The 12883-nt window shown below is 37.9% G+C and overlaps 1 protein-coding gene across 1 annotated transcript in view; it reads left to right on the top strand.

Moving 5' to 3' along the window:
- Positions 1-12883, top strand: part of LOC150088631 (uncharacterized) — a 178780-nt gene that overhangs the window by 51612 nt on the left and 114285 nt on the right. Inside the window, exon 7 of the mRNA XM_090370272.1 lies at positions 519-595. Within this exon, the coding sequence (XP_090226398.1) occupies positions 519-595 (77 nt within the window). The remainder of the gene's footprint in view (positions 1-518; positions 596-12883) is intronic.

Consider the following 12883-nt stretch of genomic DNA (forward strand, 5'->3'; position numbering starts at 1 on the left):
GGCATGCATTTCAGTGGGTCAGGGTGGGTCATTTGTTTGTTCTGATATTGGAAAATGTTGCTTTGCGTGGTCTTCCTTATTTCATTTCAGTTTATTTCACATTTTAATTTGGTTTGATACATAGGAACAGACTTGTACTTTGCCAAGTTTAGCATAAAAAAGACAGCAGGAATTTGCTGTATTTGCACTGTGGTTGTTTAACATTTCCTTTTTTTTTCACAAATGTTATTATTAGTAAATCTTTCTTCCAGTTTCAGTTTTCTTTCAATCCTATGAAAATTAAATTTGCAAAAAGTGGTTTTAAAAAAAAATTTAAAAACAATTAAAAACACCTGTATTCCTCCATGGTTTGTCAATTTTGAGACACCCTGCTATCATTAACATAAATTTATCACCCTCAAGACAGATTTGGAACAGTAAGAGAACAAAAAGTTAATAAAATTAATCTAAATAGTCTTCAATAGAGGAACTATAAAGCATAACCATGTTTTGTTTTATTTCATTTTCTTTTCTTTTAGGAAGCGCAGCTAGAGATACCTGAAAACTTGGAGAACTGGCTGGGACAGCCACTGATTACTTGCATTGAAGAAGAAAAGTAATTGCAATATATTACTATGAAGCTGTAAAATTTTAGTTTCATATATTTAATTAGAAATATTTAAGAATAATGAATTAGATTATGCTATATTACCTTTTTACCTACATTTGCAAATTAGAATTTTCAAATTTTCAGTGACTAAATGAGATCTAGAATAGATGAACTGTTTTTCTACTTATGTTTCCACTGAAGCATGCCCAGCATATAATTTTACTAACCTGAAAAAATGAATTAGTATTAGCCATGTGGTAGTACAAAAAAAAAGCCAAGTTTTTGATACACCAGCCAAACAAAAAAGAAAAGAACTCCCTATGCATTCCTTACATAGGTACCAATCCAACTGACCTTTGTATTTTCTGAAGCTGTCAGCCTCACTACTCATGAAGAAAACATCCAATAATTATCAGTTCTTTTTGGCTAACAGAAAACTTTCTATAGTACAGTCTATATTTAGTATTAGTACTAATATTAGTAGTGGCTTGTGATGCAAGGAAGCAAGGTTATATGGCATCAACAACAAAAAAAAAACTCACCTCAGTTGCCCTGATCATTTGCTCTGATTCCTTTCGATTCAAAGGTGGTACAGGAATACCTCGCATAGCGCGGTTAATTCATGCCAAAAAAGTACTGCACTGATCGAGGTATTATTAGTATGTATTTTAATGTAACACATTCCAACGACTTGATTATATGAGTCAAGTTGGAAAAATATATAGGTGTTTGTTTACTATAAATTGATGCACACGAAATTCTTGCAAAAAAAACTAAAATGATAAAAATTAAAAATACTAGTAAATACAGTACAAATGATTTTTATTGCAGTGTGTACATACCAAAAGAATATAAGTGAAGTATGCACTGTATTTTTATTTTGAAAAATAACTGATCAGCTTAGTTTGCACAGTTTTTTTCTTCTTTTTATCTGCATACATCTCTTTATAACATCGAATGTCATTTTGCAATGCCTACCTTACTTTCATACCTTGTTCGATGTCTGGATCTATAAGAACGCTCGGTGCCATTACATTTCTTCTTTCCACTCATATTTGCGTATAAAGGTGTAACGTTTTTAAAAAATAATCTTTAATAAAAATACACAGCAAAAAATATTTGTACAGCTTACGCACAATCAATGACCTCACCGCTCGGAATCTAGTGTTTACTAATCTATCAAAGCTAGCAGAATCCGTATATAATGGGAGTTGTGGCCACAGTCAGCGTGGCTTGAATCCATAACGCATTGGCTTACGTGCTGGCGTTATAATACATACATACATATCAAATGTATTGGTGGTAACGCAGTTAATATTTTTTCAATTTGTAAACCACGCTATAGCGAAACCCGTGCTGTTTGAAACTGCGCTATGCGAGGTATTCCTGTACTTCATATACTTGTGTAATACGAAGTACCACCTTTAATCATCCTCTTTAATAATTTGTTTAATATTTGCTTAACCTTTGCCTGTGAGGAAAGTCAATGCTTTATTGGAACTTTTGAACGCTTTCTTATCTGACTTCCATCTTTTTTAGGCACAAATAGAAGAATTGAAAAATCTGTTACTTATAGAAAATACAAATATGAGAAATCTCTATTAGATATCTATGTTAAGACTGTTATTATCTAAAATGTATCAATCTTATGATGCTGTTTTATTTAATTCAGCATCATTCACATGTTTCAGTATTAACTTTATCTATTCATGTTTAAGGATCGTTGTCACAAACAGTTGCTTTCACTTTTCATTTGTATAAAACTCTGACATGCATGCAATTGCAGGGTGTGCTTGAGTAGAAAAATAAAAGATAGGGAATTAAAAGTTAAATGCGATTTTTACCATATCAAAAAGGAAAGTTTCATGGAACAAAAAGGCAATGTTTATTATGTTACTAAATGTTATTATATATAGACAAATATGAGTTAATATGTCCAGTTCTATTATGGATAGATTCCAGGATCATTGAGTATGTATTAAGACAAAAAAGAAATTGGTGTATTTTTTTAATGTAAATTCTGTTCTCTTTGATACCAAGAAATATAAAAATGGAATATATTGGAAGAGCAATTCTCTGTCATAAAGTTGTTAGTATCTTAGGTAGGATATAATTTCACTAACCTGAAAAAAATCTCCTTGTGATCCACTGAAGATAAAGCAGTCTGGGAAGAAAAAAATCTTTTCTTGATATGAAAGAAACTGCCAGTATAGATTCTGAACTGACAAAAAAATATATTGTGTCCTGTGAAGAAACTACATAAATGAAAAGCAAACATTATGTTGGCTTTGTTTCTGAACTTAGCTAGTAAGAAAAATGTTTTAAATGATTTTCAAAATATTTGTAAAAAGTCTGTTATAAACAAACTTAGCACTTAATTTTAAGTTGGCCACCATTCAAGTTAGCATTAGCATTAGTAGAGGCATTTGATGCAAGAAAGCAAGCTTATGCAGCATCAGCCAAAAAAAAAAAAAAAAAAAAAAAAACCCACTTCCACTTCACCCCTCTGTTCGTTCCAAATACCTGTCCAGCTGAGCCTTAAACTTATTTAGGCTATCAACCTCCACCACAAGGGATGGAAGTCTGTTCCACCAACCAACCACCCGCTGGCTAAAGGCAAATTTCCTCACGTCTATCCTACATCTGTCTTTCCTCAATTTGAATTTATGCCCTCAGAGGTGATTTTTCTGAGCTAGAGGAAGAATCCCATCAGCATTGAGCATGCTTAAACCATTCAAGGCTTTATACACCTCTATCAGATCACCTCGCTGGTGCCTAGTCTCCAGACACTGTAATTTGCAAAACTTAAGCCTTTCTTCGTAAGAGCACCCCTTTGTTCCATTCACTAATCTTGTTGCCCTTCTCTGTACTCGTTCCAGCAGCTCTGCATCCTTCTTGAAATGAGGCCTCCAGACCTGTATACAGTACTCTAGGTGTGACCTGACCATTGCCTTATACAATGGAATAATCACCTCCTTATCCCTGCTGGAAAAATTCCTGTATATCATTGACAATACTCCATGAGCTACTCTTGCAGCTCTGCACTGCTCAGAGAACTTCATATCTGCCTGCACAACCACCCCCAAGTCCCTTTCATTCTCTACCACTGTCAGTGTAGTACCACAGAGTTGATACGTTGCTCTGGGGTTGCTGTTTCCCATGTGTAGTACTTTACATTTGTCAATGTTAAACTTCATTTGCCACCTCTCAGCCCATCTGCTCAACCTTTCCAGATCCTGTTGCAGCAGCATAGTGTCAGTAGTGTCCTTGACAACCCTGCCAACCTTTGTATCATCTGCAAACTTGGACATTAAGCTTGATATACCATCATCAATATCATTTATAAATACAGAAAACAATAATGGACCCAACACTGAGCCCTGAGGGACTCCACTAATAACATTAGTCCACGATGAGCAGTGTCCATTGATTACCACTCTCTGTCTTCTCCCCCTCAACCACCCCTTTATCCATAGCAGCAATTTGCCTCCAATGTCACACTGCTCCAATTTGTGTAGCAGTCTTCCATGTGCAACAGTATCAAAAGCCTTTCTAAGATCCAAGTATATAATATCAAAGTTATTCCCTGCATCCAGTTCTTTTGTGACTGCATCATAATATCCAATCAAGTTGGTCAGGCAAGACTTCCCCTTAACAAAACCATGCTGTGTCTGAGCTATAACTGAAGTCTTGTCTAAATGATCCTGCAGTGCTTCTTTAACCAGTGCCTCCATTAATTTTCCTGGAACAGAAGTTAAGCTCACAGGTCTATAATTACTTGTGTCAGCCTTTGATCCTCCTTTGTGAATTGGGGTCACATTTGCACATTTCCAGTCTATGGGTACCTCCCCTGAGTCCAAGGAAGCTCTCATAATTATGGCTAAGGGTTTGCTTACTTCTTTTGCTGCCTCCTTTAATATAACTGGATAGATCCCATCCTACCCGGGTGCCTTTCTTGTGTTTATCTTCAACAGTTTCTCCTCCACCTTACTCCCAGTTATTTCAAGGTTCTGTAGCTTACTGCTAGAGTTGAATACACCTCTGGCATTCCCCTTGCTGAATAACTCCTCATGTGTGAATGTCGATGCAAAATATTCATTTAGTTTGTTAGCTACCTGAGCAGGATCATCAACAGTTGACCCATCAATATCAAGTGGACCAATCTGATTCATCCCCTTCCTTCTAGAGTTAACATAAGTAAAGAACTCTTTGCTGTTTTTCTTTGCATCCCTTGCCAAGGATTTCTCGTAATCTGCCTTTGCCTGCCTAACCTCCTTTGTAACTTGGTTGCATATCAACTTGTATCTATCATAGGCTTCTGTGTCATGTGTTAATTTGTAAGTATCCCATGCATTTTTCTTCTCTGCCATATGCCTCATTAGTTCATCTGACATCCATTTTGGCCTAAACCTTGAACAATATTTCTTAGTTGGTATGTAAAGCCTAGTAGCTTCCAAGATAAGTTCTTTGAATGCTTCCCATTTTGAATTTGCTGTTGGTAACATCATCAGTTGGTCCCACTGTATAGAATTTAAATACTGTCTCAGTCCATCGTAGTCGCCTTTACGGAAGCAATAACCCTTCCCTTTACCCCTAATGGTAGTTACCTCTTTGAGTAAATCCCACTTCAGCACACTGTGATCACTGCCACCTAGTGGTTCATTTATCTGCAGATTCTTAATGCATGAAGAATCACTGCTGATAATCAAATCAAGAGTATTACTCCCTCTAGTTGCCTCCCGAACATGCTGATGTAGAAAACAATCATCCAATAAATCCACAAAAGCCCTGCTAGTGTGTGAGTAACCAGCCCCCAAATTCCAGTCAATATCTGGGAAATTAAAATCTCCCATTATAAGACTCTCTGATTTACTGGCCCACTCTATTTCCCTGTACAGTTCCTTATTATACTCATCAGAGTCATTAGGCCTATAGCACACTCCTACTCTCAATTTTGATCTCCCAATGCTTATGTCACACCAAACTGACTCAACACTGCACTGTCCGGCGATGTCGACTGGCTTCACTTCCTTGCTTTTTATGTGTTTCTTAACTAATAGCATAACCCTCCCCCCTTCCTATCCTGTCTATCCTTTCTGTAGACGTTGTACTCCTTAAATTCCAGTTCTGCATCCCTTATATCTGTGTGACACCACGTCTCTGATATCCCAACAATATCTGCCTTTGATGTTTTGAGCAATACCTCAAATTCATCAAATTTATTTACTATTCATTAAGTTCAAAAAATTAGTTTCATTTAAAAGTTATAATGACTCTATACTCTGTATATGCTGTTTTTAAACTCTTACCTTGTAAATATTGTGTACAGAAATATATCTATTTAAATTTTGTAGTCAACTTTATGAGTACAAGAAAACACACAGTGCACAGATTTATTCAGCATACTCTTTTGCAGAGGAAAATCACATTTTTCAGTTTGTACAATGGAGAAAAGAAAATTGTCAGACTATAAATAAACAGATGTCCCATTTTTATGTGGTTCCTCATTTAGAGTTAACTCAGAAATTTTTAATTTTGTGCAAGTTGAAAGCCAGTAGGGTTCACATTTGGTTTATTTAAAAAAATTTTTCCCCATGGTGAGTTTAATACCACATGTACTAGTCAGTAAGGAACAAATTGAGATCACCCATAACAAGGCATTCACTGAATGATATAATGGTCACCTGTTATATTTGCATATAGAGGCTATCAGTCATACTCTTCACAGTCTTCTGTTCTATAGTGGGATCACATCATTTGGGTGGAAGACAATTCAGTGCATGACAGTTAGCTGTATGTGACAATTTGGAGAGTGCAACAATTTGAGGTATGCATGACAATTTAGTCTATCACATGGAGACCAGAAATTAAGAAAATAAGTGAAATCAAAAGAAACTTTGGTCACCTAGTACTTTGGAAACTTTGGCAACAGAAGTTGTTAAATTTAAATTAGATAAATACTTTTTCTAATAAAATTGCTGGATTTGATTTTGTTAAATATATATTTTTTTGTATTATATTGAAATATATTTTTTAAAATTTAATAATGAAATCAGGAGTATTGCACAAATTATGGATAGGATTGGAATTTAAATGATCCTACACAGATTGTCACAGGTCAGTTTGGGTGCAAACTGCTATAATGTACTTTGTCATTAGTCTGAAAGTATGCTGAACTGTTGCAGTAGGGATTAATCAGAAAATTTATGATTACAAGTTGTTCATTTGTAACAGGCCCGAGTAAAAGGATTAGTGAAGTAGGAAAAGAGAGTGAATGCAGATATTAAGTTAACTATTTTCTTATAATACAGCCATATCAACAAAAATAAATAAGATAAATGAAACGGAAATATTTGGTAATAACAGCAACTTCAAATAACTGAAAATAACAGTTGGTCTCCTGTCTTGTATTGATCTTCTTGTATATTGTATGTGGGCCTTGTATATTGTGTATTGGTCATATCTTGTATTGTTATGTAATCTTCTTCTTCTTCTTCTTTAATGCTGCCGAATGGCGTTTGCGACTTCGTTTTGATATTGTTCTCTGTCTAGCGCTGCGTGTAGAATTTGTGCTGTTGTCATGTGAAGCCAGGTGTTGATGTTATCTAGCCATGCCATTTTCGGTCTGCCTGGGCGTTTCTTGCCTTCGATCTTTCCCTCCAGGATGAGTGGTAGTAGGTGATATTTTTGTTGGTTCCTAGCGATGTGACCTAGGTATTTGCATTTCCTGCTGATGATGGTTTTGAGCAGGTCCCGTTCCGTGTGCATGTCCTGCAGGACCTGTGCGTTGGTTATCTTGGCTGTCCACGGAATTTTCAGCATTCTTCGGTAGAGCCACATTTCGAAGGCCTGGAGCTTTTTTGTAGTGGCTGATGTTAGAGTCCAGGTTTCTACACCGTAGAGCAGTATTGGCCAGATGTAGCATTTCAATGTGCGTAATTTGAGCACGATGTTCAAGCTTCTGTCGGTGAGGAGGGTTCTCCATTTGGTGAATGCCTGCCTGGCTTGTTCAATTCTGCTTTTGATTTTGGCCTCATGGTTCAGCTGGTCATCAATGAGCACTCCGAGATACTTGAAGCGGTGTATTTGCTCTAATTTTTCGTTGTTTAGTTTGATCGTGATTTTGCTTGCAGTCCTGCTGACCTTCATCACCTTTGTTTTCTTTTTGTTGATTCGTAGCCCCCATGCTTGGCTTTCTATGTCCACTTCGTTCAAGATGGTCTGTAAATCTTGTTCTGAATCCGCTATTAGTGCTGTGTCATCGGCATATCTTAAGTTATTGATGTAGTGTCCGTTAACTTTTATGCCGATGTTCTTGTCAGCCAGTGTTTGGTCGAAGATCATTTCCGAATAGATGTTAAAAAGAATGGGAGATAATGGACAGCCTTGCCGGACGCCTTTTTTTATTGGAATTGGGTCTGTCAGATCGTTGTCATAGCGAAGCCGGGCTGTTTGATTCCAGTAGAGAGTTGTAATAAAGTTGATATCATTGTTTTCAAGCCCAAGTTTTCTCAGTCGGTCAATTAGGCGGTCGTGGTCTACTGAATCGAAGGCTTTCTCGTAGTCAATAAAACATATATACACGTCTTTTTGATGTTCATAGCACCTTTGTAGCAATATTTGTAAACAGAAAATTGCTTCTCTGGTGCCTAGTCCCCTGCAGAATCCGAACTGTGTGTTTCCTAGTGCACTTTCGCACTTACATCTTATCCTTTGCTGAATCGCCTTGAGGAAGACTTTTAGCACCTGGCTCATTAGACTGATCAGCCTGAAGTCTTCGCATTTCCGGCTGGTAGCCTTTTTTGGTAGGGCCACAAAGATGGATTGGAGCCATTCGGATGGAATGTCGTTGTTGTTGTAGATTTGATTGAACCATTTCGTTAGTTGTTGGATGTTGCTGTAGTCTAGTTGTTTCAGCAGTTCCACATGAATCTGATCAGGTCCACAGGCCTTGCCTGGCTTTGTTATTCGGATGGCATGTTCCACTTCAGATGTTAATATGTGGAGATTGTCTTCCTGTGTTTGTTGTTGCGTTTCTGCCGGTTTTCTGTTGGTGCCGAACAGATTGTATATATAGCTCTTCCAGGTGTCGAGTTTGGCTTGTTTGCTTAGTATAGGTTGATTGTTGTCCGTATATAAACTTGGGATAGGAGCCGGTTTGTAGATGTTTCCAGCTTCTTTAAGCTTCTTGTGCAGGTTATAGTTGTCATTTTTCTTGATTAGGTCTTCGATTTCTGCACACTGATCTTCCATCCATTTTTCCTTCGCCTTCCGGATTTCCTGTTTGATCTTTTGTTGTATTTCTTTGTATTTTTCCCGGTTGTTGTTGTTTTTGAATATTCTCCGTTCATCCATTAGGTCTAGTATGTGCTGAGTCATCCACCGTTGTTTCTTTTTCGACGCCTGATGTCCTAGCAGGGTTTCTGCTGTTTCATTGATGCACTGTTTGAGTGAACGCCCGAATGCTTGCACGTCTGTTGTTACTGCTTCGATCGATCGGATTGTAGTGTTGAGATGAAGCTGTACTTGTCGTCTGTTGGCGGTGTTCTTCAGTTTCTCCAGGTCGATTCTTTTTGTTGTGCTTGTGCGTTTGACTGCTCGTAATTTGAGACGTAGTGTTGCTGTTACTGGGTTATGGTCTGATGATATGTCAGCTCCGGGGTAAGTTTTTGCATTGAGGACACTTGACTTATATCTGATGTTGATTAAGATGTAGTCAATTTGATTCCTGACGATATTGTTGTCAGAGTCTTGTGGTGAGGTCCAGGTGTATAGTCGTCGAAGTGGTAGTTTGAACCAAGTGTTGGCAATGCTAAATTTTTCTTCTTGGCAGAACTGGACGAGTCTGTCTCCTCGTTCATTCCGTGTCCCCAAGCCATGTTCTCCGACTATGTTTTGTAGCTTTCCTTGACCGATTTTGGCATTAAAGTCACCGAGGATGACCGTCATGTCGTGCTTCTTCAGCGACTTTAAAGTGTTGCTTAGCTTGTCGTAGAACAATTCAATTTCTTGATCGTCTTTGTCCGCTGTTGGTGCGTAGACCTGGAGCACATTCAGGTTGATCTTGTTGCCTGCTAGCTGTAGTAGTGCGATTCGTTCCGATATTGGGGTGAAACTGGTGACTTTGTTGGCCAGTTGTTTGTGGACAACGAAAGCGACGCCGTACGTCTGCTTGGTGTTCTCTTCTCCTCCGGAACAGAAGACGTGGTGGTCGTTTGATATAAACTTCTTTGTTCCAGGCCATTTGGTTTCACTTAGCCCAAGTATGTTGATGTTAATGCGTTCCATTTCTTGTAAAGCATTGGCTAGTTTTCCTGGTTGTAGTAGGCTTCTAACGTTCCATGTAGCTAGTTTCAGAAAATTCTTCGACGCAAGCTCGGAGATTCTTAGCACCCCTGCCCCATTCGAGGGACGCCGAGACTCGGGGCCGTGGTTTATTTTGCTTGCTATCATTGAAGTTTTCAAGGGAAGGATAATCCAAGTAGTTTCCCGTTGCTTTCTTGGATCACAATTTAGTTGAAAAGGTCGTGTGTGGACCTTTTCAACTAAACTTTCCTGTTATGTAATAATTTTTTTTTTCTTTTATTATTTTTTTTTTAATGGCTGTTGAGAAACAGGCCTGGTTTGCTTATACCTTCCTTAACAATTTTTGATTTTTAAATAAAACATTGCTGCATTGATAAAGCATTCTGGCACATTTTAGCAGAAATAATGTTATAAAGAATTTATAAAATCCAATTTCCATAAGTGGATGGGTATCAGTTCATCAGTTGCTGCATTGATGAGGATGTTGCCCCCCACCCACTCACCACTAATAGTAGTAGTAGTAGTGGCATGTGTATGAGCTTATGCAGCATCAGCCAAAAAAAAAAAAAAAAACACACCATTCCCTCCAAATGCCTGTCCAGTTCCTCCTTAAATTTATTTAACCTATCAACTTCCACGACAGATGGAAGTTTGTTCCAGCAATTAACCACCTGCTGGCTAAAGGCAAATTTCCGCACATCTATTCTACATCTGTCTTTTCTTAATTTGAATTTATGCCCCCCTTAAGTTCATAATCTGAACAAGTGGAAGGATCCTATTAGAATTCAGCGTGCTCAACACATTAAAGGCCTTATACACCTCAATCAGATCGCCACGCAGGTGCCTAGTCTCCAGCCACTGCAATTTGCAGAACTTAAGCCTCTCTTGGTAAGAGGATCCCTTCATTCCCCTCACCAATCTTGTTGCCCTTCTCTGTACACGCTCAAGCAAATCTACATCCTTCCTAAAATGAGCCCTGCAGACCTGTACGCAGTACTCAAGGCGTGGCCTGACCATTGCCTTATACAGAAGGACAATCACCTCCTTTTCCCTGCTAGCAAAATTCCTATATATCATTGACAAAACCCCATAACCTGCCCTGGCAGCCTGTCTGCATTGCTCAGAAAACTTCATATCTGACTGCACAATTACTCCCAGGTCTTTTTCATTTTCTACCACCTTAAGTGTAATACCACACAGTTGGTACGTTTCTCTGGGGTTACTTCTACCCATATGCAGTACTTTGCATTTGTCAAGGTTAAACTTCAGTTGCCACGTCTTAGCCCATTTGCCCAAATTATCTAGATCCTGTTGCAGTAGCACACTGCCATTACTGTCATTAACAACCCTGCCAACTTTGTATCATCTGCAAACTTCGACATTAAGCCTGATATACCTTCATCAATATCATTGATAAATATACAAAACAACGGTGGACCCAACACCAAACCCTGTGGGACTCCACTAATAACATTAGTCCACGAAGAGCAGCACCCATTGATTACCACCCTCTGTCTTCTCACATTTAACCATCCTTTTATCCATTGTAGCAACTTACCCTTAATACCATTCTGCTCCAATTTGTACAATAGTCTTCCATGCGCAACAGTGTCAAAAGCTTTGACAGTAATGAAGTGGTAATAACTGCTGAAGCTGCCTTCTCAACCCCTCAGAAAATGGCACTATATTACAAGTATATAGCATCATTCATCTCTTATTAGATGTGCAATTTTTTTGTGGTTGTAGTGCATCTCTGCTGCAGTTCAGTAGTAATGTCTTCACAATATGAGAAATCAGTAGTGACATTTAAAAAAGACAGATTTTTTATAAAACGATAAACTTGGGATTTTCTGTAATCCACATACAGGGTGTTTCAAAAGTGATGGTCAGTAATTTAAAGGTTAACTGTACAGACTACAATATGCAAAAAAAGGACTAGTAAACATGGGTCTTTAAGTGAATCGTTTTCAAGATATTGCACATTTCTAATTGGGATCCACCACTGACTTGTTTGTTTAGGTTAGGTTATGCTCATTTTGAACTGACTCTCTCAATTATGGAAGTAGCAGGCATACTAGTGCTTGTCAAAGGATAGTCAACATGGAAAGGGGTTACAGCAACGAAGCATATGTGGACGTGCACTTTCAGATCACCTTTCAGATGTATGGTAAAGCCAACAGCAGTGCACCCGAGACTGCACATTTGTACCATGAAGCATTTCCCCGCCGAAGGCAGCCCAACAGGTGCACATTCATCAGTGTATATCAACGCCGTAAAGAACATGGGTACTTCCCGATATTCACTGCGACTTTTTTGCTTATTTTAGTTTGTACTTTTCAAAGAATTAAATTGTTGACCATCATTTTTGAAACACCCTGTATATGAAAAGATAACTGTAAATTATATCCCCTCAGGTCAGCTCAATTTTTTGCACCTGTGCCACAATCACATATCCTTGGGAATATGCTATTTTATTTCTGAAAGTACAGTCATTCTCATGGTGTGTACTGCTATTTGTGCAGCAATTCATTCCCGTGCAGAATCTTTTGCATCCCACCTCTCCTCACCATCCTTTAATTTTCATTAATTTCTTTAGTTTCATAAAGCTACACATTATTAGATATAGTGATGAGTGAACTCTTCTTGTTAATTATTTTATACATTGTTCAGAGATACAGAAATACCTCAGTTCTCTATTAATGAGCCTGCACATTATAGTAGGGGCAGCCTAAGAACTGCCTTTGTGGTGCTGTGAAATTGAAATTTTAGCAGATAGCTATTGGACGGACACATTTCAGTGCAGTTGTTAATTTATTGGTTACCCTCTGATAATGTAAATTAGCTGTATGACACTTTTTGCTATAATAAGCATTGTGTTAGCTATATTTCTATACAAACTGTGTCACTGAAAAAAAAACAGAAAAAAAAGTATGTTCAGATATGAAAAGCTCACCTTTGTTTTTTTTGGAAGGCAGAGCAAAAACCATG

This window comes from Mastigoproctus giganteus, chromosome 3 (assembly GCF_048544385.1).
Source record: "Mastigoproctus giganteus isolate SK-2022 chromosome 3, ASM4854438v1, whole genome shotgun sequence".
Classification (NCBI taxonomy): Eukaryota; Metazoa; Arthropoda; class Arachnida; order Uropygi; family Thelyphonidae; genus Mastigoproctus; species Mastigoproctus giganteus.